Source organism: Patagioenas fasciata, chromosome 18, assembly GCF_037038585.1.
Source record: "Patagioenas fasciata isolate bPatFas1 chromosome 18, bPatFas1.hap1, whole genome shotgun sequence".
Classification (NCBI taxonomy): domain Eukaryota; kingdom Metazoa; phylum Chordata; class Aves; order Columbiformes; family Columbidae; genus Patagioenas; species Patagioenas fasciata.
The window spans coordinates 11,224,001-11,251,454 of record NC_092537.1 but is presented as its reverse complement, the minus strand read 5'-3'; the positions used below and the strand labels follow the sequence as shown (position 1 = coordinate 11,251,454).

Genomic DNA, 27,454 nt, shown 5'->3' with positions numbered 1-27,454 from the left:
TTTTACACAAGGTTGCAGGGGAATAATGTTCTTTAAACAAGAGACACTTTGTAATAATGCACCTTTGTGTTGATGCTGCTTTGTAATTAAAAGTAGTTTGGAAGAAGCTGCTGCTGTTTTCAGTGCTTTGGCGAGGAGTGTGTGAGAGACAAGATAACCATTATAAGAAGTGTGATATCTCTTCTGTGAGGGTTGTTGATAAGGCTGAACTCTGCCTCGCCGCCTGAGCTCGGCTGTGCTGTGCCGTTCCACGTAAAAGTGCTGAGCATTGCTCTTTTTTTTTCCTTTTAGGGAAGAAACTTGGTTATACATTTAACAACAGGAATTTCCACAATGTTTCCCTTGGACAAGGTCAAGAGGTGGTTGCTGAACAAGCTCTGGATCTGGCTGCGAAGGAGGGTCACTGGGTCATCCTTCAGGTACGGCGACGTTGGAAACAGCCCCACCATTCCTGGGTGACCCGGTGCTGATCACCTTGGTGACAGCAATCTGTCCTTAGCTGGTGGGAAATGCGACAGGGTGTCATCTGTGTGTCCAAAGCAAAAACCTTCGTGTTTCTGCTGCTATCTATTGCTTTTATAGGCCATAGTGGTTTTGCTTTTCTTGTTCTTTGAGCCTTCTGCAGGGTGTGTGGCTGCGGGGAGTGCTCTGAGCGAAGGTTGTGCTACACTTTTCCGTGCCTTTCTTTGCTTTGTGAATAAAGAGCTTTGATCTTAAAAGCTGTTAGACTAGTTCTCTTACTACCACTCAAAACTTACGATGTATTTAAATGAGCACTGAGGATGAACGCACCACCGTAGGAAAGGCAGAGTGTATCTGCAGCGATGCCAGTTCCTTTACACATCCCAAACAGGTAAATGTATGAAGCTCTTATCACAACTCAGCAAAAAGTTTCAGAGCCTTTTAGGGTGTGAAGGGGCCTCTGTCTTTGTCAAGTGCTCTCTGGAGCTACTTATTCAAGGAGTGCTTGGGTTTGTTAACATGCAGAGTCAGTCATTCCAGCTCTCTTTGCAGGCTTTGGGAACTCCTTTGATTTCCTTGATGTGGATTTTATAAATGTTTATTATAACTGAATTGCTTGGATAAGAATTGGATTAAGAGGAATCTTTGAGTCTTGATCTGAGCCTACAGTCATGATTTTGGATTTAAATTAAATGCCATTGATGTTTTGATTTTAATTTTTGCATTTTTTCAAGCTCCAAGGTAGACAATGCTGGGTTTTTCGAGAGCTTTTAATACAGATGGCTGCAATGCTGGCCTCTGCCTTTGAGACGGTCAAGAAGAGAATATGGAGCTTTTTGAGAGATATTCCATTCGGTAATGCAAAGTGAAGGGTTTTTTTCTGCTGTGTTGGTTAGCTCCACAAAAATCCATTTGATAACGAGTTCAGCCTCTAGACCTCTCAGCGTCTCTGTGTCCCTCCGCTGGGCTCTCTCCTGTAATTCCTTGTCCTCCTTAAACTGGGGACCCAGAACTGGACACGCAACTCAGATGGGGCCTCACGAGAAGAGAACAGAGGTGGCGGAACAACCTCCCTTGACCTGCTGGTCACCTCTTGGGACTTCTATTGGCTTCTCGGTGTTGCTCACCTCCCCAGCTGTCTCTTTGGGGCTGGATTGATGGAGAATTGGTCCAAACTAGGGTGTTATCCTGGGACGGGATGGCAGGAGCTTGGTGTTGCACACATATGAAGTTTCACACAGACACCGGGCATCACCTTCTCCATAGCCTCCCATTCATTTGAAGGAGTAGAATTCAATTTTAACGTGGAGATGGCGCTAATTGCCAGCTTGTTACTCTAGGCAAGTTCTGTAGGAGGTAGGGAGCAGCCAGATACCACAACTTGAGACAGTCTGAGGGTCCAGCAGGGCTCTGCTCCCTGCAGCTGCTGCTGGATGGAAGCTTCCTATGATGAAGACCTTCCCACCTTGTGTGAAAGTTCACACACATAGTTCAATAATCTCTCATCTTCCACCGTGCAGCTGTGCTGGAAGATTAATCCTGCTGCCAGTGTCACTCCAGTGCCAGTGTCTTCCCAAGTTGCTCATTGTGATTCCCTGGTCCCTTCCTGGAATACTTTTTCTGTGAGAGTCTCAGTGCCGGTTCTGTTGCAGGGCTGTGAGATGTGCTGTCCTTGAGGGCTGGCTGCTTGAAACACCCACAAAACCGAACATCTCTTGAAAAGATTTGTGGAAAATGGGAAGATCAGATCAAAGAGCATGATGTGCTTAACATGGAGAGCCAGATAATCTGTATCCCAGAATATTAAAACTCTGGTAGAAGAAACTGCAAGTCCATTGCAAGTCTTGGTAATGAATCTGTCAAATCAAGAGGATGCCATCTGACTACCAATTAGCAGATTCTTTATCATCTGTGTTTAAAATAGTGAGGAATTATTGGAGCAAACAAATTAGTCACAACTCAACAGTATGCAAAGTTTCAGAACAAACTTTGAAGGACAAAATAAGTAAAGAATTGTAGGTAACCATATCAAATGTAATAAGAATTTGCTAAAGATGGATGGGGTCTATTTTATACTTTGTACTGTGATGTAACTGTAGTTTTAGAGGAAATACAGCAGCTCTAGTTGACTTGGACTGTAGTAGAGCTGCAGAGATGGTCCCACGCAGGAATGAATTAGGGAAGGTACAAGGAGTTGAATGTTGCTAGCAGAACTGCTGAGGGACAGTCTTGCTTAAGATGTGACCTTGGCTTAAAAAAATGAGTATTTGTTAATGAATTTGCACTGACACAGTATTAAAAGGGGTGTTGTTGATAGGGAAGATCAAAATGTGTTACAGGAAGACTGCAGCAGCCTGTAGGTCTGGAGTGGCTGAAATGGGGTGACATTATTAGAACAGCTCAAGGTCATGTGCTCAGGACTAATAGCAAAGAGATAGAGCTGCTCCAGGTAAGAGACATTCCTGCAATGAAACAGCAGGTATGAGCTGGAATTGGGATGTCCTCTGGCTGTCTGAGCTGTGGTGGTGAAGCCTTAACTGTTCTTAAGAGGACATTTAGTAGATCTATGGATGGGGTCTTGGCCTGGAGGTTGTGTCTTATTTCCTGTCCTTCCTGCCATCCTGAGTTTGTAGGTACTTCACATCACAGTGTCTGCTGCTTTAACTGAACAAAAATAGGTAATACCAGTGCGGGAATTCATGGGAGATCATGCAAACGGTAGGCAAGGTGGGAAAAGAATAAAGACTTTGGCCATTTCAGGAATCTGCTTGGAAGAATCCTGTGGGATACAGTCCTGGAAATAAAGGCAATCTGGAAAAGCTCATTGATATTGAGAGATCAAAGGCGTTGAGACAAGGTTCTTAGGGACATGGGTTAGTGCTGGAGTCAGGTTATGGTTGGACTCAATGATCCTGAGGATCTCTTCCAACTGAAATGGTTCTATGATTCTATGGTCATCAGCATGAAGTCCGGCTGGAGGCCTTTCACTAGTGGTGCACCCCAGGGGTTGGTACTGGGTCCTATCCTGTCAAACACCTCTGTTAACGACCTGGATGATGGGACAGAGTGCACACTCAGCAAGTTTTCAGATAATGTAAAAGTGCTGAGAAGTGATGTATAAATTAGATGGATGTCCCGCCTTTCAGAGGGACGTGGACAAGCTGAAGAATGAGTCCGGCAGGAACCTCATGGTATGCAATAGGTAGAAAAGTCAAGTCCCGCACCTGGAGAGGAATAACCCCATTGCAGCCATTTACTCTGGAGACCAACTGCTTGGAAATCAACTTTGCAGGAAGAAGACTGTGAGTCCCAGTGCACAACAAGCTGAACATGACCAGCAGTGTGCCCTTGCAGCAAGGGAGGTCACCAGTGTCCTGGGCCATGTTAGTGTGAACATTGCTGGCAGATCAGGTCACTGGTCCTGACTGCTCAGCTCTGGTGAGACACATCTGGCTTGCTGGGTCCAGTGTTGGGAGTGTTCAGCCTCAAGAAGAGATGACTTGATAGCAGGGAGCAAAGACTAGACTCTTCTCAGTGGTGCCTAGTGACAGGACAAGGGGCAATGGGGACAACTTGAAATACAGGAAATTCCATTTAAATGTAAATACTATCTTTTACTGTGGCAGGTGGTCAAACACTGGAAGAAGTTGCCCAGAGAGTTTATGGAGTCTCCATCCTCAGAGATATCCAAAACCTCGCTGAGCAAGGTCCTGGGCAACCTGCTCTGCCAGACCCAGCTTTGAGCAGAGGGTTTGGAATAGATGATCCCCAGACATGTCTACAGCCTCATTGGTTCTGTAATCTCTGCTTTCCCACTGCCAAGTTAGCTATGAACACCATTCCTCTGATGCGTGTGCTCTCCCTTGTGTAGGGAAGAAAGAGCTTTGCACATCAGGGAGCACTAAGCTCTGACATTAACTGTGTCTGCTTGGTTTCCCTCTCTGGGCCTACCTTAAAGCTTTTTACTAAGACAGTGACCATCACAATCACCAGATGATGTTTATCAGCCTAATAGCAAGGAAACAGTGACATTTGTTTGCATGTTTGCAGATGCATGTCTGAATGAACTAATGCAGGGAAAAGTTCAGACATCAGATATTCCCAGTTTATTTGTAGTCTTCATCCATTAGCCAAAATGTCACTTCCCTCCCTTTGTGATCAAGTTAATTTAATTCTTGAGCATATTTCCATTTTCATAGGTTGTTGCTTCACTGAGTCAGGTTCATGTACTAAATGGAGTAACAGGGAGCTCCTAGAGCAAAACTGTATGAGATTCAGACATCGGCAGAGCCCTTCTCGCTGCATCATAAATACAATGGAGTCTTTTTCCATGGGCTTCACAACTAGTCCTAGCTACAAGAAATAGGGATATATTGTCCTGTATGAGATATATTGTCCATTCAAGGCACACATAAGTGTTTGGCACTAAGCCTTACTTCAGTAAAGAGACTATTTTTCCTTCCGGCTACAGTATCTTTTCATTCCTGGTTGTATATAAAAGGAGAAATACCCACTCTGCCTCCAGTTCTCCTTCATGATTTTTGGACAAATTCTCTGATGGAGAAAGGCATTGGATTTCAGACAGCTGTTTTCCGTCCCACCTTGTGTCACAACAGCCATTCCCAAGATTTTCCAATTGCAAGTCCACTTAAAGACCAGAAAGTAACCCAAATATTGATCTGGGATGGAATCAAGTTTCTGCTGGGCTTTCTGTACCTTTGTAACTACTGCAGTCCCTGTTTTATTGTAGAACTGCTCTGGAAACCTCTGTCTCAGGACATATTTGGGGTTAAAACACAAATATAATGGAGTCCTGAAAATAAAGTTTATCTCCCTTGATTTCTTGAGATCAGTCAAGCAACTGTCCTTTGCTGTGCATTTCACCCGCTGATCACTAGCTACCTTTATATCTTTCTGTCTTATGAAGTTTTATAACATAAGCTCCAACATTGTCTTTAAAACTTTGGGGAGCTCAGGTTAGTCCAGATTTTCTGTAGTTCATGCTCATTTGCTCTCTGGCCTTGCAAATCCCAGCAGATTCCCATACCACTAATGGCTGTGTTTAGGCTGAGGTCCAGATCTCAGCTTTGGACTGCGGGGTTCAAGCAAAGGGTGGGCTCAAAAGAAAGAAGAGGCCAGAGAGACACCCAAACCAGCAGTTGCCATTGCAGAAAAGGTTTCAAAGCACTTCTTCAGAAGAGCCAATATCCCACCATCATCTGTGCTGCCATCCTGAGGCAATGTCTGTGCTTGTCAGGTAAACAATCATAGAATCGTTCGGTTGGAAGAGACCCTCAGGATCATCAAGTCCAACCATAACCCAACTCTGGCACTGCCCCATGTCCTGAGAACTTCATCTCCGTGTCTGTTCAACCCCTCCAGGGATGGTGACTCCAGCACTGCCCTGGGCAGCCTGTTCCAATGCCCGACAGCCCTTTTTGTGAAGAAATTGTCCCCAAGATCCAATCTCAACCTCCCCTAGTGCAACTTGAGGCCAGGCAATTTGAGAATGGGATGCTGCCCCCACTGCCTGCCAAGGGGGGCACCTTTGGTGGATTGGCTGCCGTAATTTCTCAGCGAGGGGGAAGCACATACCAGGGACAGGGGAAAACTTCTCTGGTGCTCCCAGAGCTCTGATGTTGCCTCTCTCTGCATGGAGCAACAGCAAGCTCATTGCTCAGGAATATCTCGGTCTCTCAGACGTATGAGCAGGCATTGGCAGTAGGGTCTGTGCTTATCCAGTCTGCTCTGCGAGCCCTGCAGTAGTGTCCCCATGATGGCAGGGATGGAGCTGTTCCTGAGCGTGTGTGGCATCTTCTCATGCGATGAAACCTCTCGCTACCACTGACAGTGAGCACGGCCAGGGGAACAGACTCGGCAGTGCCTCCTCACTGTCCTTTTTCATACCCCAGCACACTGCAGTGAGTATTAAAGTGTTGGGCTGTCTCTGGACTGTAAAGCTCAGCTTCAGATTTGCTGTAAAAGCAGTGACTATTTTCTGAGAGCACCTCGCAAGAAAATGCGACTCCATAAAACCCAGTAATTCTCATTGCTCTGGGAGGTGATTTGTGCCAAGCTGTGAAGTAAAGGCACTGTCAGAGATGTGAAGGGTCTGCAGTCGCTGTCAGCAGAGGGAGCGCATTGTGGGGCGTGTGCCAGTTTATATATATGTGGTGCTATTTCTGATGGTTACCATGGCAACACTCGCGCCCTGTGATATATGTTCTGCCTTGTGAAGTACAAACACACAGAGGTGCTTGGATGTGAATTTCCAAAGCGAAGCCTCCGGTACTCCCCCATTTCTTCATGTGCACCCTGGCTCTTGCCACAGACCCTCATCCTCCGGTACCTGCTCCCGGTCCTGTGGTAACGGTCAGCATGCAAGGGAAGATGTTTCAGATATCTTTTTTTTGCCTTCTTTTCAGCAGTTTGCTCTTTAGCAGGATTTGGCCCCCACCCTCCATTCACAAAGCGAGGTAATGAGTTTGAGACCATTGCCTATTTCTGCCTGCAGCACAGACCTAGACATGCGCTGTCAAAGCAGAGGTGCCAGGGAGCTCTCTTGTACCCCTGCACAACAGTTCTTCCACAGACTCCAAAATCTGGCTAAGAAAAAATGTAATAAAGCACTGAGTCACCTTGCGGTGTCCTGAGTAAATGTGTCTTCAGGGAGTCCCATGGAACGAGGACGTAAAACCGGTGCGGTGTAAACTGCGCAGTGTGGTTTTGGAGATAGCACTGGGAGCACATGAAGCCCTGAGCCAAAGGAATGCGCACAGGCTGGATTGTCCCCTTGTTCTCCCGAACAAGACCTAGAAGAGACCCATGAAATCGGTGGCAAGCAGGTTTCAAAGCGGGCAAGGGGATGTGGTGCTTCAATCCACGTGCAGCTCAGCTGTGATTGGTGTTAATGCAGCATTGTCTGTGTTACATCGTTACTGATAATTGACTTATCATGCAATTATTATTAACCACACATGTTATCATTAGTCATGTTCTGTCAAGCTGTGTTATCTGACTGCTGATAATTAGTTTGCAAAGTTCTCTTCAAACCTGTGACTCCCCTCCACAGCATGTTTTTTGCAGAGATACTTGTTTGATCAAGTTATGAATTCTTAGTATGAACCTATATTTGCTGCATATTTTCCTCTTTTCCATCCCTTCTGTCACAAAAGGATAGTACATAAATGCACTCAATTATCATTAGATTAGAAATATTCCCTAAGCTGGCTGTTAGCGGGCAGTGATACTGACAAATAATGATCATTGGTCTCATGTCAACACAAGTGAAAGCAATTACTTTTCAACCATCTAACACCACAAAGGCAGATACAGGAAGAAACTACCAATTAAAGATGAAAATACTCAAGGTCAGGTATGTAGACTATGATTAAACTGATACTTAAGGAACAATTTTTCTTCTGCTATTTTGTTTAGCTCTTTCCCCGTGTTACTGAATCTCTGTAGCTGTTGGAAACACTTTGGTTGCAGATTTTGGTTCACTCCTACTTTATTCAGTCAGGCAGAAAGGGACCTGGGGGTACTAATTGACAGGAAGCTCAACAGGAGCCAACAGTTTGCCCAGGTGGCCAAGAAGGCCAGTGGTGTCCTGTCCTGTATCAAAAAGAGCGTGGTCAGCAGGACAAGGGCAGTGATCCTTCCCCTGTGCTCTGCACTGGGGAGGCCACACCTGGAGTATTGTGTTCAGTTCTGGGCCCCTCAGGTCAGGAAAGAGATTGAAGTGCTGGAGCGGGTCCAGAGAAGAGCAACAAGACTGGGGAAGGAACTTGAACACAAGACCTATGGGGAGAGGCTGAGGGAGCTGGGCTTGTTCAGTCTGGAGCAGAGGAGGCTTAGAGGTGAGCTCAGCACTCTCTAGAACCACCTGAAGGGCAGTTCTAGCCAGGTGGGGGTTGGGCTCTTCTCCCAGGCAGTCAGCAATAGGACAAGGGGGCATGGGCTTCAACTCTGCCAGGGGAAATTTAGGCTGGAGATTAGAAAGCAATTCTGTGCAGAGAGAGTGGTCAGCATTGGAATGGCTGCCCAGGGAGGTGCTGGACTCACCGGCCCTGGAGGTTTTTAAACTGAGATTGGCCATGGCACTTAGTGCCATGATCTGGTCAATGGACTGGAGTTGGACCAAGTGTTGGACTTGATGATCTCTGAGGTCTTTTCCAACCCAGTCGATTCTGTGTGTGATTATTGGACTCGTGTTTTTAGAGTGAGTTGGTTGCCTGGACTCTAGGGGTAATACTCATCTTCTCAAATCCTAAATGCATCAGGCAAGCGCTGGTGCATCAGCACTCAGACATAATTGTATTTTGTCTGCTGCTCTTCACACTGTCCTTGTTTACAACAAAGCAATGCTTCCCCAGACCATGATTCCTTTGCTCAGGAATCTCCTCCTTGTCTCCTCGCACACCCCAAACTCTGTTTTGTCTGTGTAACACGAGCACAACCCCACATCCTTTCAGGGAAGAACACTGAATTTATGCACTTCTAAATAAGAAATGTTGTTCCCAGCCATGTGAATCAGATTTTGAGCAGCAGAAGTGGAAGGCGTGAGGTGTCCATGGCTTCTCCGAACAATAATTCTCTTGACTCATGTTTCTGAAACAGCTGCTGTCTCAGAGGCAGAACCATCTACCAATTTATTTGACTCGGGGCATCAAGACAAACCCACAGAGTCTTGTGAAGAAGAGGGGAATATTGGAGTTACCAACCAGCAGAGAATGTGGCAGAGGTTCTGGGCAAGGAGACGGAAGCACAGGAGCTTTTCCTGAGTTCTTGGATTGGAAATCTTGGATTCCTGGTTTTCTCTTACTCATGCTCTTCGTGTGATAGTTCATGGTTCATTAGAGTCTCTGCCAGTTTGCTTAGTGCATCCTGAGGAGTGATGCAGCGCTTCCATATCCAAGTTTCTTTAGCGTGGGTACTGTCTAGTCCTAGGAAATTATTATTACTAGTTTATTAATATTTCTGAAAAAAACTTTATCTACTGCTTCAGTTTAAGAGTCTTTCCAATAATTAAGGGATTGAAGCATGTGTCATAAGAGGAGAGGCTGAGAGAGCTGAGTGACGGCTCCGAGGGGTTCAGCAGTGTGTTTAAATACCTCGTGGCAGGGGGAGCCCCACTCTTCATAGTGTTGCCAAGTGAAAGAGCAGGAGTCAATGGGCACAAACTGCAATAGATTTCCCTCTGCAGTGACTATTCCTGCAAACACGAGCTGTTTAGCGGTGGCCTTGCCGTTCTTGCCTCCTCCCTGTACACCTTGGTCATCTTTCAGTTTTATAGGCTCCCTGGTAGGTTTCTGGCTTCTGGAAAAGGCTTTATTATTAGTTTTTATGGTTTTCAGAATATTGCTTCTTAAAACCTTTTTTGGCCTTACCATGACTGGATTTTGTGCTGTTTTGTGTTTTTCTCATTTGGACGCAATTTCCACTTTCCTAAGAATGTCATTTTACTCCTAATGGTCCCCATTACTGTGCTATTTAACCATGAGAGCTCTTTTCTGGTGCTTTTTATAGGTGATATATTTTCATTCTAAGCCCCTAATATGTTTTCTTTATGTAATTTCCTTGCCACCTGCAAGCAGTTTATCTTTTTGGCGGCTGCTTTTAATTTAAGTTTAGCAAGTGCTTTGTTCTGTCTTTGGATGGGATAAATCACCTTCCAGAATGCCTATTAACACAGTCAATTTGGATTACACACCTAGCTTTCAAATGAGGGTGATTTTAGCCCATGAATCCCTGCTGTGTGTGACCTGCCCCATTCCTAATATTAAAAAACAATAGCTGTTTTCTTGCCTGGAAACTGCAGCACTGTGTAGGACTCCAGCTGAAAAACTGAGCTAGTCTTCTTTCATTTCACCACCTTCACATAGTACTGCTTAGTTTCTTCGCAAGTGTGTTTAATTAGTTGCATGAATAAATAAGTATTTTATGTTAAAGGTCTTTGAAAAACCACCTGTGTGACTTTTTGTTTACCCAGTAACTGATACTGAGGGTCCTCAGTGTTCTGTTAAAAATGAACAAAAGTTTCCATTTGAGCTTGGTACATCCACGGAAGTAATTCTGCTTTGTCAGCCGTACGTTACCGTAACAGCAAGGTGAGCATCGTCACCAAGAACCCAGATGACCCAGTAGCAGCTTCCTTCATTGTTGGTGGTTTATACTGATTATTTTGAATTTACAAGTGTACTTAATGTGACAAAATATTTGAGGCTGTGAATGGCACATAGGGACTAGTGGGGCAAGTACCAACTTGTAGGGCATAGCCTTGGCAGGTGCCATTCGATACATTCAGTGCTTGCTCAGCACAGGTGGAAATGCAGGGGAACTGATGAAGCTTTGTCCCCTTTGTCCCTTCCAGAACATCCACCTGGTGGCCAAGTGGCTGAGCTCCTTGGAGAAGAAGCTGGAGCAGCACAGCGAGGGCAGCCACCAGGATTTCCGTGTCTTCATCAGCGCGGAGCCGGCACCCTCCCCTGAGAGCCACATCATTCCCCAGGGCATCCTGGAGAACTCCATCAAAATCACCAGCGAGGCCCCGACCGGGATGCATGCAAACCTGCACAAAGCCCTCGACAACTTCAACCAGGTAGGAACACAGCCGGGCTCACACTGGGGACCGACCGACAGGTCACCTTGGAGCTGCTGGAGCCGTGTGGAGAGGGTGATGTCCATGGGCATTGACGCTGCAGATGTGCGAGTCCATTGGTGCTGTGTAGTCTTTGGATCCGACAACCCTCTCCTCTTTTCTCCAGGAGCTGGGCACAGATCTGTTTCCAAGCATTGATTTTCCCAAGAGAGGACTCAGGTAACCCTGACTGACCTCTGTCTTGCAAGAGGTCACAGGATACCGGACAACTTTGAGTGCACCCTCAGTGAGTTTGCAGACAACACCAAGCTGGGTGGGAGTGTTGATCTGCTGGAGGATGGGAAGGCCATACAGAGGGATCTGGACCGGCTGGATTGTTGGGCTGAGGCCAGTTGTCTGAGGTTCAACAAGGCCCAGTGCCGGGTCTCGCACTTGGGTCACAGCAACCCCATGAATGCTGCAGGCTGGGGAAGAGTGGATGGAAAATGCCTGGAGGAAAAGGACCTGGGGGTGTTGGTGACAGTGGCTGAACGTGAGCCAGTGTGTGCCCAGGTGGCCACCAGCGTCCTGGCTGGTACCAGCACTGGTGTGACCAGCAGGACCAGGGCAGCATCTGTCCCTGTGCTGGGCGCTGGGGAGGCCAAACCTCAAATCCTGGGGTCAGTTTTGGGCCCCTCACGCCAAGAAAGGCCTTGAGGTGCTGGAGCGAGTTGAGAGAAGGGAACGGAGCTGGTGAGGGGCTGGAGCACAGGTGTGATGGGAGCGGCTGAGGGACCTGGGGGATTCATCAGGAGAACAGGAGGTGAGGGGAGACCTTCTGATCTCTGAACTGCCTGGAAGGAGCTTGGAGCCAGGGGGGTCAGGCTCTGCTCCCCAAGAACAAGCATCAGGAGCAGAGGAAACGGCCTCAAGTTGCGCCAGGGGAGACTGAGGTTGGATCTGGGGAACAATTTCTTCTCCAAAGGGCTGTGGGGCATTGGAACAGGCTGCCCAGGGCAGTGCTGGAGTCACCATCCCTGGAGGGTTGAACAGACGTGGAGATGAGGTTCTTAGGACATGGGTTAGTGGTGGACTTGGCAGTGTGAGGTTAACTATTGAACTCAATGATCTTGAGGGTCTCTTCCAGCCAAAATATTTCTATGATTCTGCCCAGTTTAATAATTTTGTCATAAAGGTATGATCCTTAGAAAGGCTATTTTCTTATAGAATCAAACTTCTGAATGCAGCATTTGGTAGACTTTTGTCATGTTTTGACTTGATTTCTGTGTCTGTGTCATTCCTTTTTGCACTGGCAAAAGACATATTACATCTAACACCCAAAGACATGGAGAGGCCAGCAGGTTAAATGTTGCTTTTTTTGCCCTTCTTTTGAGCCAGGGTTAGAAGTTCAGAACTGCTGATGTGGTCACATCCCACATCACTCTGCAGAGCAGTGTGGAGGGACTTGATGCTGTGTGCTCAAAGGCCATTCAGCTCCAACCTTGCTGACATCAGGTGTTGTAAATTAGACCTGAAATCTCCATGCGGGGAGGGCTTGCTTTGCCAGACAAGGCTATCTTGAGAACTGCTGGCCCACAGAAGAATAGCTGATGGCAGATTGCTCGTTGCTTGTATTGCATGGTGACCACGTACACACGCTCCTGTTCCAGCAGCCGCTGTCCCCGCTCTTTGGAACTGCATCTGAGCCTTGTGCAGGGCACACAACAACAGAGCACGTAAAAACGATGGGAAACATTTTCTTGGCGCTGCAGAGAGCAGAGATCAGCGTTAGAGCTGTAACGCAGTGATGGAACAAGCCAGCTTTGTGGCCTCCGTTGGTGGCTCTGGGCACCGTGGGGCAGGGGCCGTGTGCCGTTGTCCCCAGGGAGCAGCCACGTGTCACCGCACCGGAGCCTCGTGCGTCTCACTGCTGCAGGCAGCCGTGCTTCTGCTGACCCCGTTCTCTGCATGACACAAAAGGCTGAGGGCTAACATCCCACATTTACGGTGATACCTTTCCTAAAGACACAGGCCATCACGTTCTGCCACCCTGAGCGCTCGTTACCTTCATTCACCGTTACCTCAGCACGCCAGCCTCTCACAGCAAGACCCTGGCTGTTAAACCTGCACAACCAGAAGGGCCTGGAGGAACTACCACCCCTCATACTGCCGTTTTGGATCACTTGTGCTGACGTTACTGTGGCCTCTCCATTCTGACGACGACTGTGCTGGGAATACACAGGGCAAACCTGGCAGGATTGCTTTCTTTTCTCTCCATACAGCCTCCTGTCATTTGGGACCAGGCAAGAGCAACCCCAGCCTGTTGTGAACGCCAGGCCCTGGTCCATGGGGCAGAGAAATGGGGGTAGCTCAGAACAATTTCTGCCCTGAGACATTGGTATGGAGGGAATCGGGAGTGTGAGAGCTCATGTTGCTGAGCGGGTGAGGCGGGGAGGCACCACACAGCATTATTTTGAGTAGTCAGGGAAGATTATTCTGTTTTTATCTACTGTCATTCATCCTCTTGAACTCCACAAAATGTCCTGGAGAGAAAGGGAGGGGAGAACCTTTGTCCCAAGTAACATTTTCATCCTGCCTCTGCTCATTTCAATCACATAATAATTAGCATTTTCTAAATTGCTCTTATCAGAAATCCTGGAGTGAGTGGGTAGGGTCCTTTTACACCTCATTTCCCTGCTTTATACAGAATGGATGTTCAAATTTAGCTTTCAGCTGAAAGCTACAAAGAAGAACTGTTATTCTGTGCAGGGAATGTTGTTCTGCTTTGTAGCTGAGGAAGAATGCACAACTGGAGAGGCCGAATGTGACCGAGCTGTATTCTAACTTCATGTTCATTCACACAGGCTCCCCTTGAAGTCCGGGGACATTTTCTAAAATGAGAAAGGTGCTCAGCACATATTTGATTCAGTTCTTCATCAGGTTTCTGATAATGAAGGAAGCTCAGAGTGCTGTCTCATCAAAGGGAAAACACGGTTTGGGATGTTCTTGATCATCTTATGCACTCAGTCAACATCTTGCACACTTTAGAGTGATGGGTTCCCTATTTCCAGCACAGACTCTAGACTCTGTTATGCTCCCCAGCTGAGCAGGGGTCAAATATTGTATTTTTTAAGATAAAGACGGCTTCCCCTTGGTGCCAGCTTGCTGAAACCTCATTCCCAGCACTGCTCAGAGTTCTTTGGAGACCTGTTCCCTTTGCTCGTGTTCATTGACTGAACGACTCAGGCTCCAGACTCTCCACCTCCGACACCACAGTTCTGCTTATTTGTTCGTAGATATTCGAACTTTAAGCGTCACCAGGAAGAAGGGAAAGGAAGCACCCATTGCTGTGCTGACTTTAAAGGGCTGCATTAGATTGTTTTTTTGCAAATGTTTGATCTCCCCTGCTTGGATTTTCAGCAGTTTCCCGCATCTCTGCCCTGGTGTGCTGCTCAAAGTCATGGTGTCAGTAAATGAGCTGCTGCAGCTCCCACCAGGGCTGGCTTTGTGCAGAGACCTCTCTGCGATAACCCCCTGCGGCTCAGCGAAATGCTGCCCCATGGAAACCTTTTGTATTTGAGGGGCAGGATGGACTTCAGTTCTGCCGGGCACAGTGTCCTCGGCAGGAGCCTCCTGCGGAGCCGTGGTCCAGATCCCACTGCTGCCACGTTTGTCCTGTCTGGTGCCTCTTTCCATGTCTCTCATGGGATGTGGGGCACGTGCAGGTGATGGGGCATTGGATGGGTGCACTAATTATAGAGTCATAGAATCAGTTTGATTGGAAGAGACCCTTAAGATAGTCCAACTGTAACCTGACTCTTGTATTAACCCATGTCGCTAAGAGCCTCATCTACACATTTAAACCCCTCCAGGGATGGTGACTCCAGCCCTGCCCTGGGCAGCCTGTTCCAATGCCCCACAGCCCTTTGGGGAAGAAATTGTTCCCCAGATCCAACCTCAACCTCCCCTGGCGCAACTTGAGGCCGTTTTATCTCATCCCATCACTTGCTACTTGGGAGAAGGGACCAACCCCCTCCATGCTCCAAGCTCCTTTCAGGCAGTTCAGAGAGCGATGTTTCCCCTCAGCTCCTGTTCTCCAGGCCTGTCAGTATGTGTTCCTGTACGAAGCTGCTTTGAGTTGGGAAAGAAAATATTAATTCAGAAATATGCATCATAATTTGCCAGTGAATTTGGAATGCAAAGGCACTAACTTAGAAGATTAGCAAATGGGTCTGTTACGCAGAAATGAACTGACTGGGCAAATCAGTTCACTCTTGTCCACTGTCTGGTGTATTTGGGAGGCCCTGAGAGCCGCTGAGCCTGAGGGCAGTGTGAATTTACACACCCTGCCTCTCTGCCTGTATTGCAGGACACGCTGGAGATGTGCACCCGGGAGAACGAGTTCAAGAGCATCCTCTTTGCCCTCTGCTATTTCCATGCTGCCGTGGCAGAAAGGCGCAAATTTGGCCCCCAAGGCTGGAACCGTTCCTACCCCTTCAACACTGGCGACCTCACTATCTCGGTGAACGTGCTGTATAATTACCTCGAGGCCAGCACAAAGGTACGTAACTCAGACCAGAAATGGGCTGGCTTGTGCTGAAACTACTGGGAAGTCTCCTTAAATGCCATTTCCTTGGTGGTTTTGGTTTTATAACTTCACAGTTTGTTAAACCTCTGTGGCGAAATCAGAAGCTTCAGTGCCACTCACATCTGTAGCAGCTCACAAACCACAGCAAATAGTGCCTGTGGTCTTTATTCTTTGAAAATACATAGCGGTCTTTAGTTTAGCAGAGCTTAGAACAAATTTGCACTTCAGTGGGAAGCTGCACAGAAATCTCTGCTGTGATCCGGTTTTTCTTGGGCAGGATTTAACTTCTATCTAATTCTTGTTTACTTGTTAACTGAGCCGGTGAAGTGGAGGCACCGACTGTGCAGATTGGGGCTCAGTGTGGTTCCACAGCACAGCTGGTGGAGCTCCGGCTGTCCCAACTCCTTCACACCCTCCTGCTTTATTCTTCAGGTCCCATACGATGATTTACGCTACCTCTTTGGTGAGATTATGTACGGAGGTCACATCACAGATGACTGGGACAGGCGGCTTTGCAAAACCTACCTGGAAGAATTTATTAAGCCCGAAATGCTGGAGGGAGAGTTCCTCCTTGCTCCAGGATTCCCCCTCCCAGGGAACTTGGACTATAATGGCTATCATCAGGTAAGCTCTTTGTTTTCTGGCATTGTTTATACACATAACCATAATGTCTTCCATAACTGCTCTGTAATCTGTCTTAGGAGGCAATGAATAGGACTGCAGTGTTTCAACACACCTCCTGTTATTTCCCATTATCTTTTTTTCTGTAGATGTTTCAGCATTCCCTTGGATGAACCAAGTCTAATGATAATTTGCTACTTCATCATGGGCTCATTCTGTTCATGCATGAATAGAACAACTGTATCGGTTCTTGAGACTTGAGTGGGGCTCCTGGAAAATTACATCCGCATACTGTTTGCTAAAATGGCCCTTTCAAGCTCCTTTTATCATCAGTTTTGATGAGAAATACTGACGGGTCTTGTTGATCTACTTACTGATCTCATCTGTTCTTTGTACACAAATGCAGTTGCAGAGATAGGCGCATTAGGCTGGTTTTATTCATTAAACTTTACTACTGGAAGCTAAATTCTCACAAGAGATTTCAGGATATTATGCTGAAATGCACAGTGGATAATTGCTAGAGAAGGTCCAGGCCTGAGATATGTAGCCAAGGCAAACTTTGGCAATTACTGAGTTTTCATAGCAGGAGCAGCAGCAGTTCTGTAAACAATCATACGTTCCTCTCTGCCATCAGTTCGCTGGCGCTCCAGCCACATGCAGAGTTAGATCAGCCTGGGATTACTTACTCAGATGGGTGATAATTCCAGCACTGCAAACTCTACAGGCAGAGTGGCCCCGGCTCTGTATCTAACCTGAACCTGAATTTCTCTGTACAGTACATAGATGATGCTCTGCCTCCAGAGTCTCCTTATCTGTATGGCCTCCATCCCAATGCTGAGATTGGCTTCCTCACCCAGACCTCCGAGAAGCTCTTCCGCACCATGCTGGAGATGCAGCCCCGGGACACCAGCGTGGGCGAAGGAGGAGTGGGGACCAGGGACGAAACGGTGAGAGCAGTAGAGGAAGAAGCTGTTGAATTTTGATACCCATCTCATTCATAAGTAGCCTTGTCTAGCTCAGATTTCTCTCACAACTGCTTATTATAATCTGTTCCGCCTTTGCTGGATACAAATTGAGTGTCTAAAACCCCTAGCTTCATATTATGCAGAACATCACTGTGGTGGGATGTCACTGGAGTATTGTCAGTGATAGAACAGTGGGTTTTAATTACCCCCTGAACTGCAGTACCTTCATTATCACCCTGTGAAGAGACTGCAAATAAACCTTCTGTGACCTCCGCTGTCTCTGAGCCACTGGTCCCTGTGCCCCGTGCTGTGATGTACATACCAATGGGTCCCCGAGCACATCATCTGGCAGCTACAATGTGCCACCCAGAGCTCACCCCACCTCTTTCTGCTGCCATCAGGTCCCACCCAGCTCCCAGGGGCCTTGTAACTCCTTATTGCCAGCTGAACTCCTTCGCTGCGGCTACGTACCAGACTGATCTCAGCCCTTCCTCTCGAAACTCACAGCTCGTTAAAATCTGGCCTGAGCATCCATAACAGAATCTGAAACCAGCCAACACTTGCTCTGTTGTTTATTTCTGCAGTCTTAAGCTCCCAGCTCTGTGTTTCAGGCTTTTCAAATTAATGAATGCCTAATAGAAATGTTCTATGAAGTCTGTGGTTTCACACACGCTTCCTTTGGCTCGGTGTGGAGCTGGGGAACTTGCTGCCTTCTCCTAAGGGGCTCTTGCAAGTGCTCAGTTTTCAGTTTGTACTGGAATTTGAGGTGTGGGTAACAATCCAGAGGTAGCAAAGCCCAAGGAGGTGCTCACAGGTAGGCAGTGTAAGCACATCTGTCCTCCCAGTCCTTTTGCTATTGAAATACAATTAGACTCCTTGGCCAGAGAAGCAAAATGATCAGCGAGTGATCCAACAGTGGTATCACAGGGCACAGCCACCCTGCAACCTCCTGGTGACAGTCAGGAAAACTGTCAAAGGAGCACAGGAGTCCTCATGGTTTTCGTGATCTCTCTCAGAAGCAAAGTGGCCCAAAATAAACCTGATTGTAACCACATCGCACTGCGCTGCCCCTGGGGGACTCCCACGGCTGATTTTCTTCTGGAGGTGAACTCTCCCATTATCTGAGCTATAACTGGCACTGGCTGTATCCCTTCCTTTTGGTCCTTGAATGAGTGATTTAACAGTTGTCTCTTAGCTCGTCTGTTTGAGGGTTTCTAGCACAGGGTGGCTTTAGGGAGCTTGCAGGGAGATGGTGAGCCTCTCTTTTTCCTGAGGCTGTGACAAGTCCAGTTATTCCCACAGGTTTCTGGGGCCACATTACAGAAAATGAGCTGTAGTTGTTGTGAAAAAATCAGAGCCAAAGAGATTTGCAGGGGAATTTGAAATTAGAGAATATTTCTATACCGGACCTGAGGTGCAACTGAAGAGTTTTTCCAGATGAGCTTTAGCTTTAGCCACATAGCTGATTGCAATAACGACCTCTTGGTGACGTCTGACGTGTGTGGAGGGTTTGAAAGAGCAGCAATGGGAGGAAATTGGAGTACAGAGTCCAAAATGTGAATGTTGGTGGGCATGGCAATAAAATCACCCTGGGTCGCCTCTGCCACCTGCACACCCAGATTTGCACATCAGATCATAGAATTGTGACTGTGCATTCTGCGTTCCTGAAAAATCCCCAAGAAGCAGAAGATTCCAGCACAGAAGTCAAGTGTTTTATGAGAAACTTCTATACCAAGCTGCCTAACAGTCCACATAACCATGAAGGATACAGCTGATCCTGTGAAGATGAGGGGCTTCACGCCTTGTTGTCAACCAGAAAGGTTTTTATCTGATTTATATACTTTTTAGACACTGGAAACATCCTGTTCCATTGGAGCTTTCCCTGTTTAGTGTTTAGAGATATAAAGTTTCCAAATCAAGCTGTGATAGTGACCAGAAAATAATTTTGTTTCATTATGCTTTTCTTCCACATCTCTATTAGTTCAAAATGCCAAATTCAGCTTAAAATTACATTTTATATAATTAATAATATAATTTATATAATCACCAATATACCACATACATAATCGTCAATATACCACAGAAAACCAGCTCATAAGCTCAGCTGTCCTGAAGCTCAGTTCAGTCTATAGCCCCGTCCACCGTCTTGCATTGGATCTGACTGGAGAACTAAAACTACTCAAGAGGAAAGGAGACTGCTACAAGTCATAGTGACATTTTTAAACCATCATTTTGAAAGCTGCTCATCTGACATTAACTTTTGTAAGCATTTGAATTTTAATAGGATGGGGCAAGCTCTTTGAGAGGCGCGATGCCCAGCGCAGCTGACACTGATTGTTCCGGAGACACTAACTGGCAGATGGAGTTTTCGTGCCGCGTTCAGGCAGCTGTCACCGGGGGAAGCTCCGCGGGTCGGTCACTGACATCCCTTTCTCTTTTCCCTTCGGCACACAGGTGAAAGCTCTTCTGGAAGAGATGTTAGAGAAACTGATGGATGAGTTTAACATCGCAGAACTGATGGCAAAGGTGGAAGAGAGGACACCATACGCTGTCGTTGCCTTCCAGGAATGTGAGCGCATGAACATCCTCACCAGTGAAATAAAGCGCTCTCTCAAGGAGCTGGACCTGGGGCTGAAGGTAGGAGCTCTGGGTGCTTGCGAGTGCATTGCCCTAAAAATCTTGATGAATGGAAAAGGTGCTCAGGGAATAAAAGGGGTCACAGTCTGTGTTCAGCACTGCTGGCTGCAAAACCAACTCGACTCCACGGGGAAGGGTTCACAGATGGATTTCAAATGGCACATTGTCCGCAGGCACTGGGAGAGGTTAAAGATACACAAAGCAAAGACTGCTTTTGGGAACAGAGGCAGTTCTATCCACCTGATACTGCAGCACAGCAACAGTAGGTCACTCAGAAGTTGAGAGATGGCCTATTTAAAGGTGAGCCAAAAAATCACATCTTTTCACAAAATGTCCAGTTACTGGGGGAAACTTGTAACAAAGCATCATTAAAGGCAAAAGCTGAGCTGAAATCAAAGGAAAGGGTAAGGCTCGTGGGTAAGGACACAAAATGTCCAGAGCTATAAGAGAAAAAGCCTAAAAATTCAAAAGTTTTAGAAGACATACAACTCCCCTTGCTGGGTATGAGTCATTTGCTAATGGAAGAGGGTCAGGAGTGGACCTTCCCTATGGAGATACTGTCCGTGATTGCTCCACCCACAGCTGCTTCTCCATCCTGGTCAGAAACTGGACTCTGCTCCAGGGAGGTGTCGTGTGTGTCCCTCTGGGTGGTGGCTTTGACCGTTGCTTGTGGAGAACAGTGAGGAGCTCTGGGGCTGGCAGGACACACCAGGTAGCATGCGAATTTCTGGGTTCAGCAGCACGTGCTGGAGGGTTGTGCTTTGAGGCTGCATCTGCTGCTTTGGGAACTCATCTGCTGACTCCCCTGCCAGGCAGTTGGTGGGGCAAAATATAAAAGGCTACTGACTGCCCCTTAGGGGATAAACCAGCAGAGATCAGACTGCGCTGAGTGAGGACCTGCCTGCCCAGCCCTGGTGTCCTGTGGCAACACTTCCCCTTCACCTTGTCATCCCGAAATATGCTTCACCATAGCCGAGTGCTGTCCAGCCCTTGGAAAGGCCTAAGCATAGCAGGGGAACGCTGCCTGGAGCCTGCAGCAGAAAGCTGGTGGCTTCAGTGCTACCTTGATGCTTTCTCTGCATCATCAACTCAAAGTTGCTCACTGGATGATTTAGAATCATAGAATCATTTCTGTTGGAAGAGATCCTCAAGATCATCAAGTCCAGCCATAACCCAACTCTGGCACTAACCCATGTCCTTGAGAACCTCGTCTATATGCCTGTTCAACCCCTCCAGGGATGGTGACTCCACCACTGCCCTGGGCAGCTCATTCCAATGCTTCACAACCTGTGAATAAATGTCTCCTAATATCCAATCTGAACCTTTCCTGGCACTACTTGAAGCTGTTTCCTCTTGTCCTATCACTTGTTACTTGGGAGGAGAGACCAACACCTTCCATGCTACAACCTCCTTACAGGCAGTTTTCATTTCATGGTGCGAGGCAGTAAGGAAGGACATCAGTCGCTGGGCATTCCCTGTCCCATCATTTCCTGAATGACAAGTTGTCATCCCATTTCACCAAAATGCTCAGCTTGCAGAAGTACTTTGCCTGGCAAGAGAACCATCGCGCTTGAATGAACTGCAGCTACTTTGTGTGACCCCGCTAGCAGAACAGATTCACAGGGGAGCCAGGAGGACCTGTCTGGAGACCAAATGACAATCCCGGCCTCTCCTGAGGGCAGCTCCAAAGAGAGATCTTCCCAGGACATACCTGAGCCTGCACGCAGCGCTGCTAGGGGTGGCTCTGTGGCTTTCGGCAGCTGCAGCTCTGCAGGGGCAGGTCTAGGCTGCTCCTAAATCCCAACTGTGCGCTGGGAACCAGCAGCCTGGGTCCGTGCTGCCTCAGACCCTTCTGCATTGAACTCCCTGCTGATGCTTATTGTCTTGATTAAAGACAGACACATACCATATCCACTTCATGGTGGCCCAGTATGTACGATCAGTTTCAAAACAGGCTGATATTTATGTAGTCAATTATTATGAATGGATTTCCTTTATTTTCTAGCAGAAGGTGGAATTGAAAATTCTGTTTCCTGAGACAGGTAAACAGAAGTGATTTAATGTTTCAGTCCTGGAGCACCAAACAAGATATAATTGTAACTGGGACAATATGTAGCAATTAGATTTAATGTGGAGAAGAATAAGCTATTTAATATTGGTAGGGGGAATGAGTGGATGCATGGGCTTAAATAAACCCCAGACAAAATAAACCACAGAAATTGGACAATAACAGAGGGTGCAAATTCCTCCCCAACAGCCTGCCATAAATTATGGCAAAGTGGTGAGGTGGTATGTGCAGAAAAGGCACCTCTGACAACTGCACAGGTTTGTCGCCACAGCACCGGCGCTGCGGTGCAGAGACAGCACAGGGCCAGGACCAGGGGACTGTTGAAGAGCAGGTGAGCTGCAGTATCTGTTTGTATTTGCATTTCTCCTTCTTGTGTGTGCTGAGGAGATTTGTTTGAAGGGTCTGACACCCCGGCAGTGGGCAATGCTGTTCCTGCAAGCAGAGGTTGTGTGTGGGTCCCTGCAGAGCTGGGTGAGATGTTGTTCATGACTCATGTCACTGCTCAGCGTCCCCCATGAGCCCTCCCTGTGCCTTGGGGACCGCAGGAGGGCCGGGGAACGCTTGGCCATGCTGTTGGCTCTTTTTGTCGTCAGTGCTGCTGTCCCGACGTGACAGCTGGGTCTCGCACTCAGTTTGGGAGGGAAATCAGTCTTTAATTGTTCCTTCTAAGAGCAGCTCCTAGGAAAGCTGTTAATGCGCGTTAATCTCTGGGCTCGGGGATCTTTACTGACAGCGCTCAGAGGAGGAGAGTTTATATAACAGGAACCACAGATCTCAGTAAAGAATAAATAAAACACAGAGGAAGCAAGTCTTATTGTTTTTAACTGACTATCTGCTCAAAGAAGGCGATTTGGAAATGTCACGCCTAATTTGAATTTTTGAATAATTCATTGTATCTGTGTAGCGGAAAGTGATTGTTTGGTCCAAAAATAGGAGACATCCCATTAAGAGGAAGAGAAATTGCAATAGACTGGTAGCCATCAAAAATAACTGGCATGTTGCATTTCAAAGCCCTTTGTTCTGGGTGACTTTGGTGAGACCAGAGGCTGGGCTCAAACACTTGCATGTTAATGTTGTACCCTGCATCATTTTTCCCAGCAGCTTTTCTATTTTGCAACTTCATTGAAGGGTAAGACTCCAAAATGAGGATAATAAATATTATAAAAGAATAAAGTAAGACCAAGTTTTGTAAGGCTATCTGGGTATTTCACTGTATCAAGTGAAAATAACCTTAACTGAGCAAACCATCTGTGACAATAGTCTGCTCATCCTGAGGGACTGTCTGCAGGCTGATTGGGGTTTCCTTCAAGGGTGTCTTTAATCAAAATTACTCCCAGAATTTTGGAAAAAACCAGAAAAAAAGTAACTTGAATAATTCTGGATGTACTTTAGTATTCAGCATCTCAAATGCATATTTATGCATAATTGTGTTTGGACAACTACTTGAGATAGCTGTTAGAGATGCTGCGAACCCTCACAGGAGATTCAAGCACATATTGCTTGAGTGTGCAGGCTTTAAAAATTGCTTTTCTTAAGTCTTCCTGAGATTTACATTTTCTAATTCATGTGTTTCCTGGAAATAAAACCAGACAGGATATATGATCATGAGAGTTACGTCTTTAAATCAATGTGACTGCTCGCACACGTTTTGCAATCTTTTCACTCACTTTAAACCCTTTCCCAGTGTGCAAACCCCTTGAGTGTCACTGTTAGAAGGCCCCATGGTTCTCAGCGTCCTGCTGTGGCCAGTGCAGGACTTTTTCCCTCGGAGGTTTGTTTGCCATGCATGGTCACACCAGTGCTTCAGTAGAAGTTATTCAATAGAAACCTGCGGCAACTGCCCCTGATGAGGTCAAGTCATCAGCAGCCTTGGGCAGCTCATAGAACCCCTGATGAGACAACGACATGGTTTTCTGTTGTGTGAGCTTTATATGTGGGTCAGTACATTGTCTTAAAGTGTGTTATAGATAAAGTGAAACGGCCTAAGAAGAAATGCATGGGGCATGCGCTGCCTTTTGTTTCTTTGTCACTTCATGGCAAATACCAAAATGAGAAATCTTTAGTTTGTGTTGGATTCTTGTGCTTGAAATCACCCAGGACTTTAAAGACCTTTTACCAGGTAACCCGTCATTTTGGGATTCCCTACAGATGTAAAATAATTGAAAAGAAATAATAAGATTATTTAGTGGCAGACACCTGGTCACTGCTCACGTGAAATGACAGAAGGTGACGTATTTTGAAAAGTGGTTATAGTTGTGTGTTTTAGGACTAATTGCAAATAGTCCTGCTTCCACCTTTTCATTTAACCCTATTTCTTGCTTTTAACTTCAAGACTGTTTAAACAAAAAAACACCTTAAAGCCTTTGTATGCATGATTTTCTCTGTCCACCAGAAATTTGTCCTCAATGGGGAAACCCAGCAGGTTCAGATACTTGCTGCCTTCAAAAGTTTACTACTTTTAGCAAGTCAGCTTTGGAGCAGAGGTTTAATAACGCCTTGTACCCATCCATCCTGTTGAGAGATGAATATTTGCCAGGGAGGGGATTTCTGCATGGGAAGCCGCTGATCTCTGGGGGGCAACTCTGAGCGGTGATCCCAGGGCTGCGGGGGCTTGCAAAGCTCCGGTTTGAACTGATGGGTGCTGTGGAGACACATCTACTGCCCTTGCTTAGTGTCAGGCAATATTATTGTGGCTGTTTGGAAAATTTCACAGAAACAAAAAGGGGGGGGAAAAAAGTGTTAAAAGCCCAGATGTGCTAGAATGGCTGTTTCCAGTGCCTGGATTCAGCTGACGGCCTTCCCTCCTTTGATAAGACGTGGTGTGGAGGGTGGATGGCATTGCAGCCCTTTGTTGGAGCTGGCATCCCACTGTAGCATTGGCAGCAGCGTGGTCAGCTCAGAGGCTCCCCGCTCCGATGACAAGTTGTCTTCCAAGCTCGGGTCAGTTTGCAGAACAACCAATGATAGGACAAAGGGCAATGGGTACAAACTGGAACACAGGAGGTTTCGCTTAAATTTGAGAAGAAACTTGTTCTCGGTGAGGGTGGCAGAGCCTGGCCCAGGCTGCCCAGGGAGGTTGTGGAGTCTCCTTCTCTGCAGACATTCAAACCCGCCTGGACACCTCCCTGTGGAACCTCAGCTGGGTGTTCCTGCTCCATGGGGGGATTACACTGGATGAGCTTTCCAGGTCCCTTCCAGTCCCTGACATTCTGGGATTCTGTGAAAATGCTTGCTAACTCAAGAGTGCCGAATACTCGTTTGCCATAAGTCTTGGTCACTCAGCCCACTGCCGTTTGTTAGTGGCAGATGCAGCACAGGCCACCAACAAGGATGCTGGTTGCTGCTGTCCCATGGTCTCCTGGGTGTCCAGCTGCGATCTGTCCTACTGTCGCCTGTCGGTGTCATCTGCAGATCAGAGCTCTCCGGGGCACAGTCAGCGCAGGAATAAACGGCAGAGATTTTTAGCTGCTGAACTCTGACAAGCATTGCTAAACATGTGTTAGGGTTGCTTTAAGCAGATTTCAGCTTTTGCTAAAGCTTCATAGATTTTTGTGGCCCCAGTAAAGGGCACCTCTGCTGACCCCATGGCTGGAGGCACTGAAGCCCTGTGAAAGAACAGTTGGGATTTCTTAATGTGAACAGACTGACCCAATTCCCTCGCCCTCATTCTCAGCAACAACTCCGCTGATTTCAGTTAATCTTTCCAAAAACACGCAGCCAGAGGCAAAGAGAGATTGTAAGTCAGATGAATTTTGGCAATATGAGAAGGGGACAAATATAAGTATTTATAGTGGAAACCTGTGATCAATATTAATTATAAGTCTCCAAAATGCTATGGTGTGTTGTACCCCTCTAGCTGAGCACAAGGCATGCACAGATTTAAATTGCGAAGGGCGTTATGTACCTGTAGAAGCTGAGCCCAGATTTGCAAGTTTTTGTCTTTGAAGATTGCTTGGCCTGAGTGTCACAGGATCACAGATGAGTTGTTCTGGAAGTGGTCTGTTTGTACCTGCGTGTCCTGTGGTATAAGTTGTGCCCATTGCCTCTTGTCCTGTCACCGGACACCACTGAGAAGAGTCTGACTCCATCTTCTTTACTTGCTACCGTCAGATATTTATAGATATCAAAAATATCCTCCCTGAGCCATCTTTTCTTGAGGCTGAACAAGCCCAGCACAGGACCCAGCATGCCGGCTGTGGCCTCACCAGTGCTGGGCACTCGCTGCCGCTAACCTGCTGGCAACGCTGCTCCCAGTGCAGCCCGGGTGGCCTTGCTGCAGGGACACGTTGCTGACTCGTGCTCAGCTGCTCTCCACCAGGACTCCCAGGCCCTTTCCTGCAACCGCTTTCCAGGACGTTGGTCCCCAGCATGTGCTGCTGCGTGGGGTTATTCCTGTTCAGGTGCAAGAATTGGCATTTCCCTCTGTTGAACTCTATGAGGTTCTTCCCAGCTCAATTGTCCAGCCTGTTCAGATCCCTTTGAACAGCAGCACCCCCGTCTTTGGATATCATTGGTGGCCCTGTGGAAGAGTGCAAGGGGATAGTAGTCAGCAGTCTTTCAGTGGTGTCCTGGATCCAAACTTCCATGCAGCAAATGTCCCCAGAGAGCAAGACAGGTTGGCAGATGGGGGTCTCTGTCCTCTGCAGAAGGGAGTCACCTGCTACTGGCACTCACTGATCCCTCCTGCGTGCTGTGTGGCTCCATCAGCATGGATGCTTTGATGGACAGAGTTCCCAACCCCTCGTCTCTTACCTGGGTATTGAACCTCTTCTGTAGCTGCAGATCTACAGGGGACGTGGTGAGCTGCAGGCTCTGTCAGGAGCTTGGGCTGGGCTGAGGCCTCTGCTGTGCCAGGGACACTTGCTGTAGATGGTGCTGGGGACAATGCACCATGACATGTCACCGTCATTGCTGAGCAGTGCCCGCCACCCTGGGCAGGGCTTGTGAGCCCTGTCCGTGTGCTCCTCTGTGCAACCTGCTGGAAAAACTTTTGCATCTTTTAACAGCTTCTCTTAACTGTCCTTTCAGCATTAATTTGGGGGTGGTCAGTAGGTCAGAGAGGTTCTCCTGCCCCTCTACTCTGCCCTGGTGAGACCACACCTGGAATATTGTGTCCAGTTGTGGCCCCTCAGTTCCAGAAGGACAGGGAACTGCTGGAGAGAGTCCAGCGCAGCCACCAAGATGCTGAAGGGAGTGGAGCATCTCCCGTGTGAGGAAAGGCTGAGGGAGCTGGGGCTCTGGAGCTGGAGGAGAGGAGACTGAGGGGTGACTCATTCATGGGGATCAATATGGAAAGGGGGAGTGTCAGGAGGATGGAGCCAGGCTCTTCTTGGTGACAACCAAGTGATAGGACAAGGGGCAATGGGTTGAAACTGTAACACAAGAGGTTCCACTTAAATATGAGAGGAAATTTCTTCATGGTGAGGGTGGCAGAGCCTGGCCCAGGCTACCCAGGGGGGTTGTGGAGTCTCCTTCTCTGCAGACATTCAAACCCGCCTGGACACCTTCCTGTGGAACCTCAGCTGGGTGTTCCT

The 27,454-nt window shown here is 47.4% G+C and overlaps 1 protein-coding gene across 13 annotated transcripts in view; it reads left to right on the top strand.

Annotated features, from left to right (window-relative positions):
• Nucleotides 1–27,454, top strand: part of LOC136109597 (dynein axonemal heavy chain 9-like) — a 191,971-nt gene that overhangs the window by 156,006 nt on the left and 8,511 nt on the right. For all 13 annotated transcript variants that reach the window (XM_071816766.1, XM_071816753.1, XM_071816758.1 and 10 more), the window contains 6 exons: nt 292–419; nt 10,835–11,062; nt 15,411–15,602; nt 16,062–16,253; nt 17,027–17,197; nt 19,670–19,852. In XM_071816766.1, the coding sequence (XP_071672867.1) occupies nt 292–419; nt 10,835–11,062; nt 15,411–15,602; nt 16,062–16,253; nt 17,027–17,197; nt 19,670–19,852 (1,094 nt within the window). The remainder of the gene's footprint in view (nt 1–291; nt 420–10,834; nt 11,063–15,410; nt 15,603–16,061; nt 16,254–17,026; nt 17,198–19,669; nt 19,853–27,454) is intronic.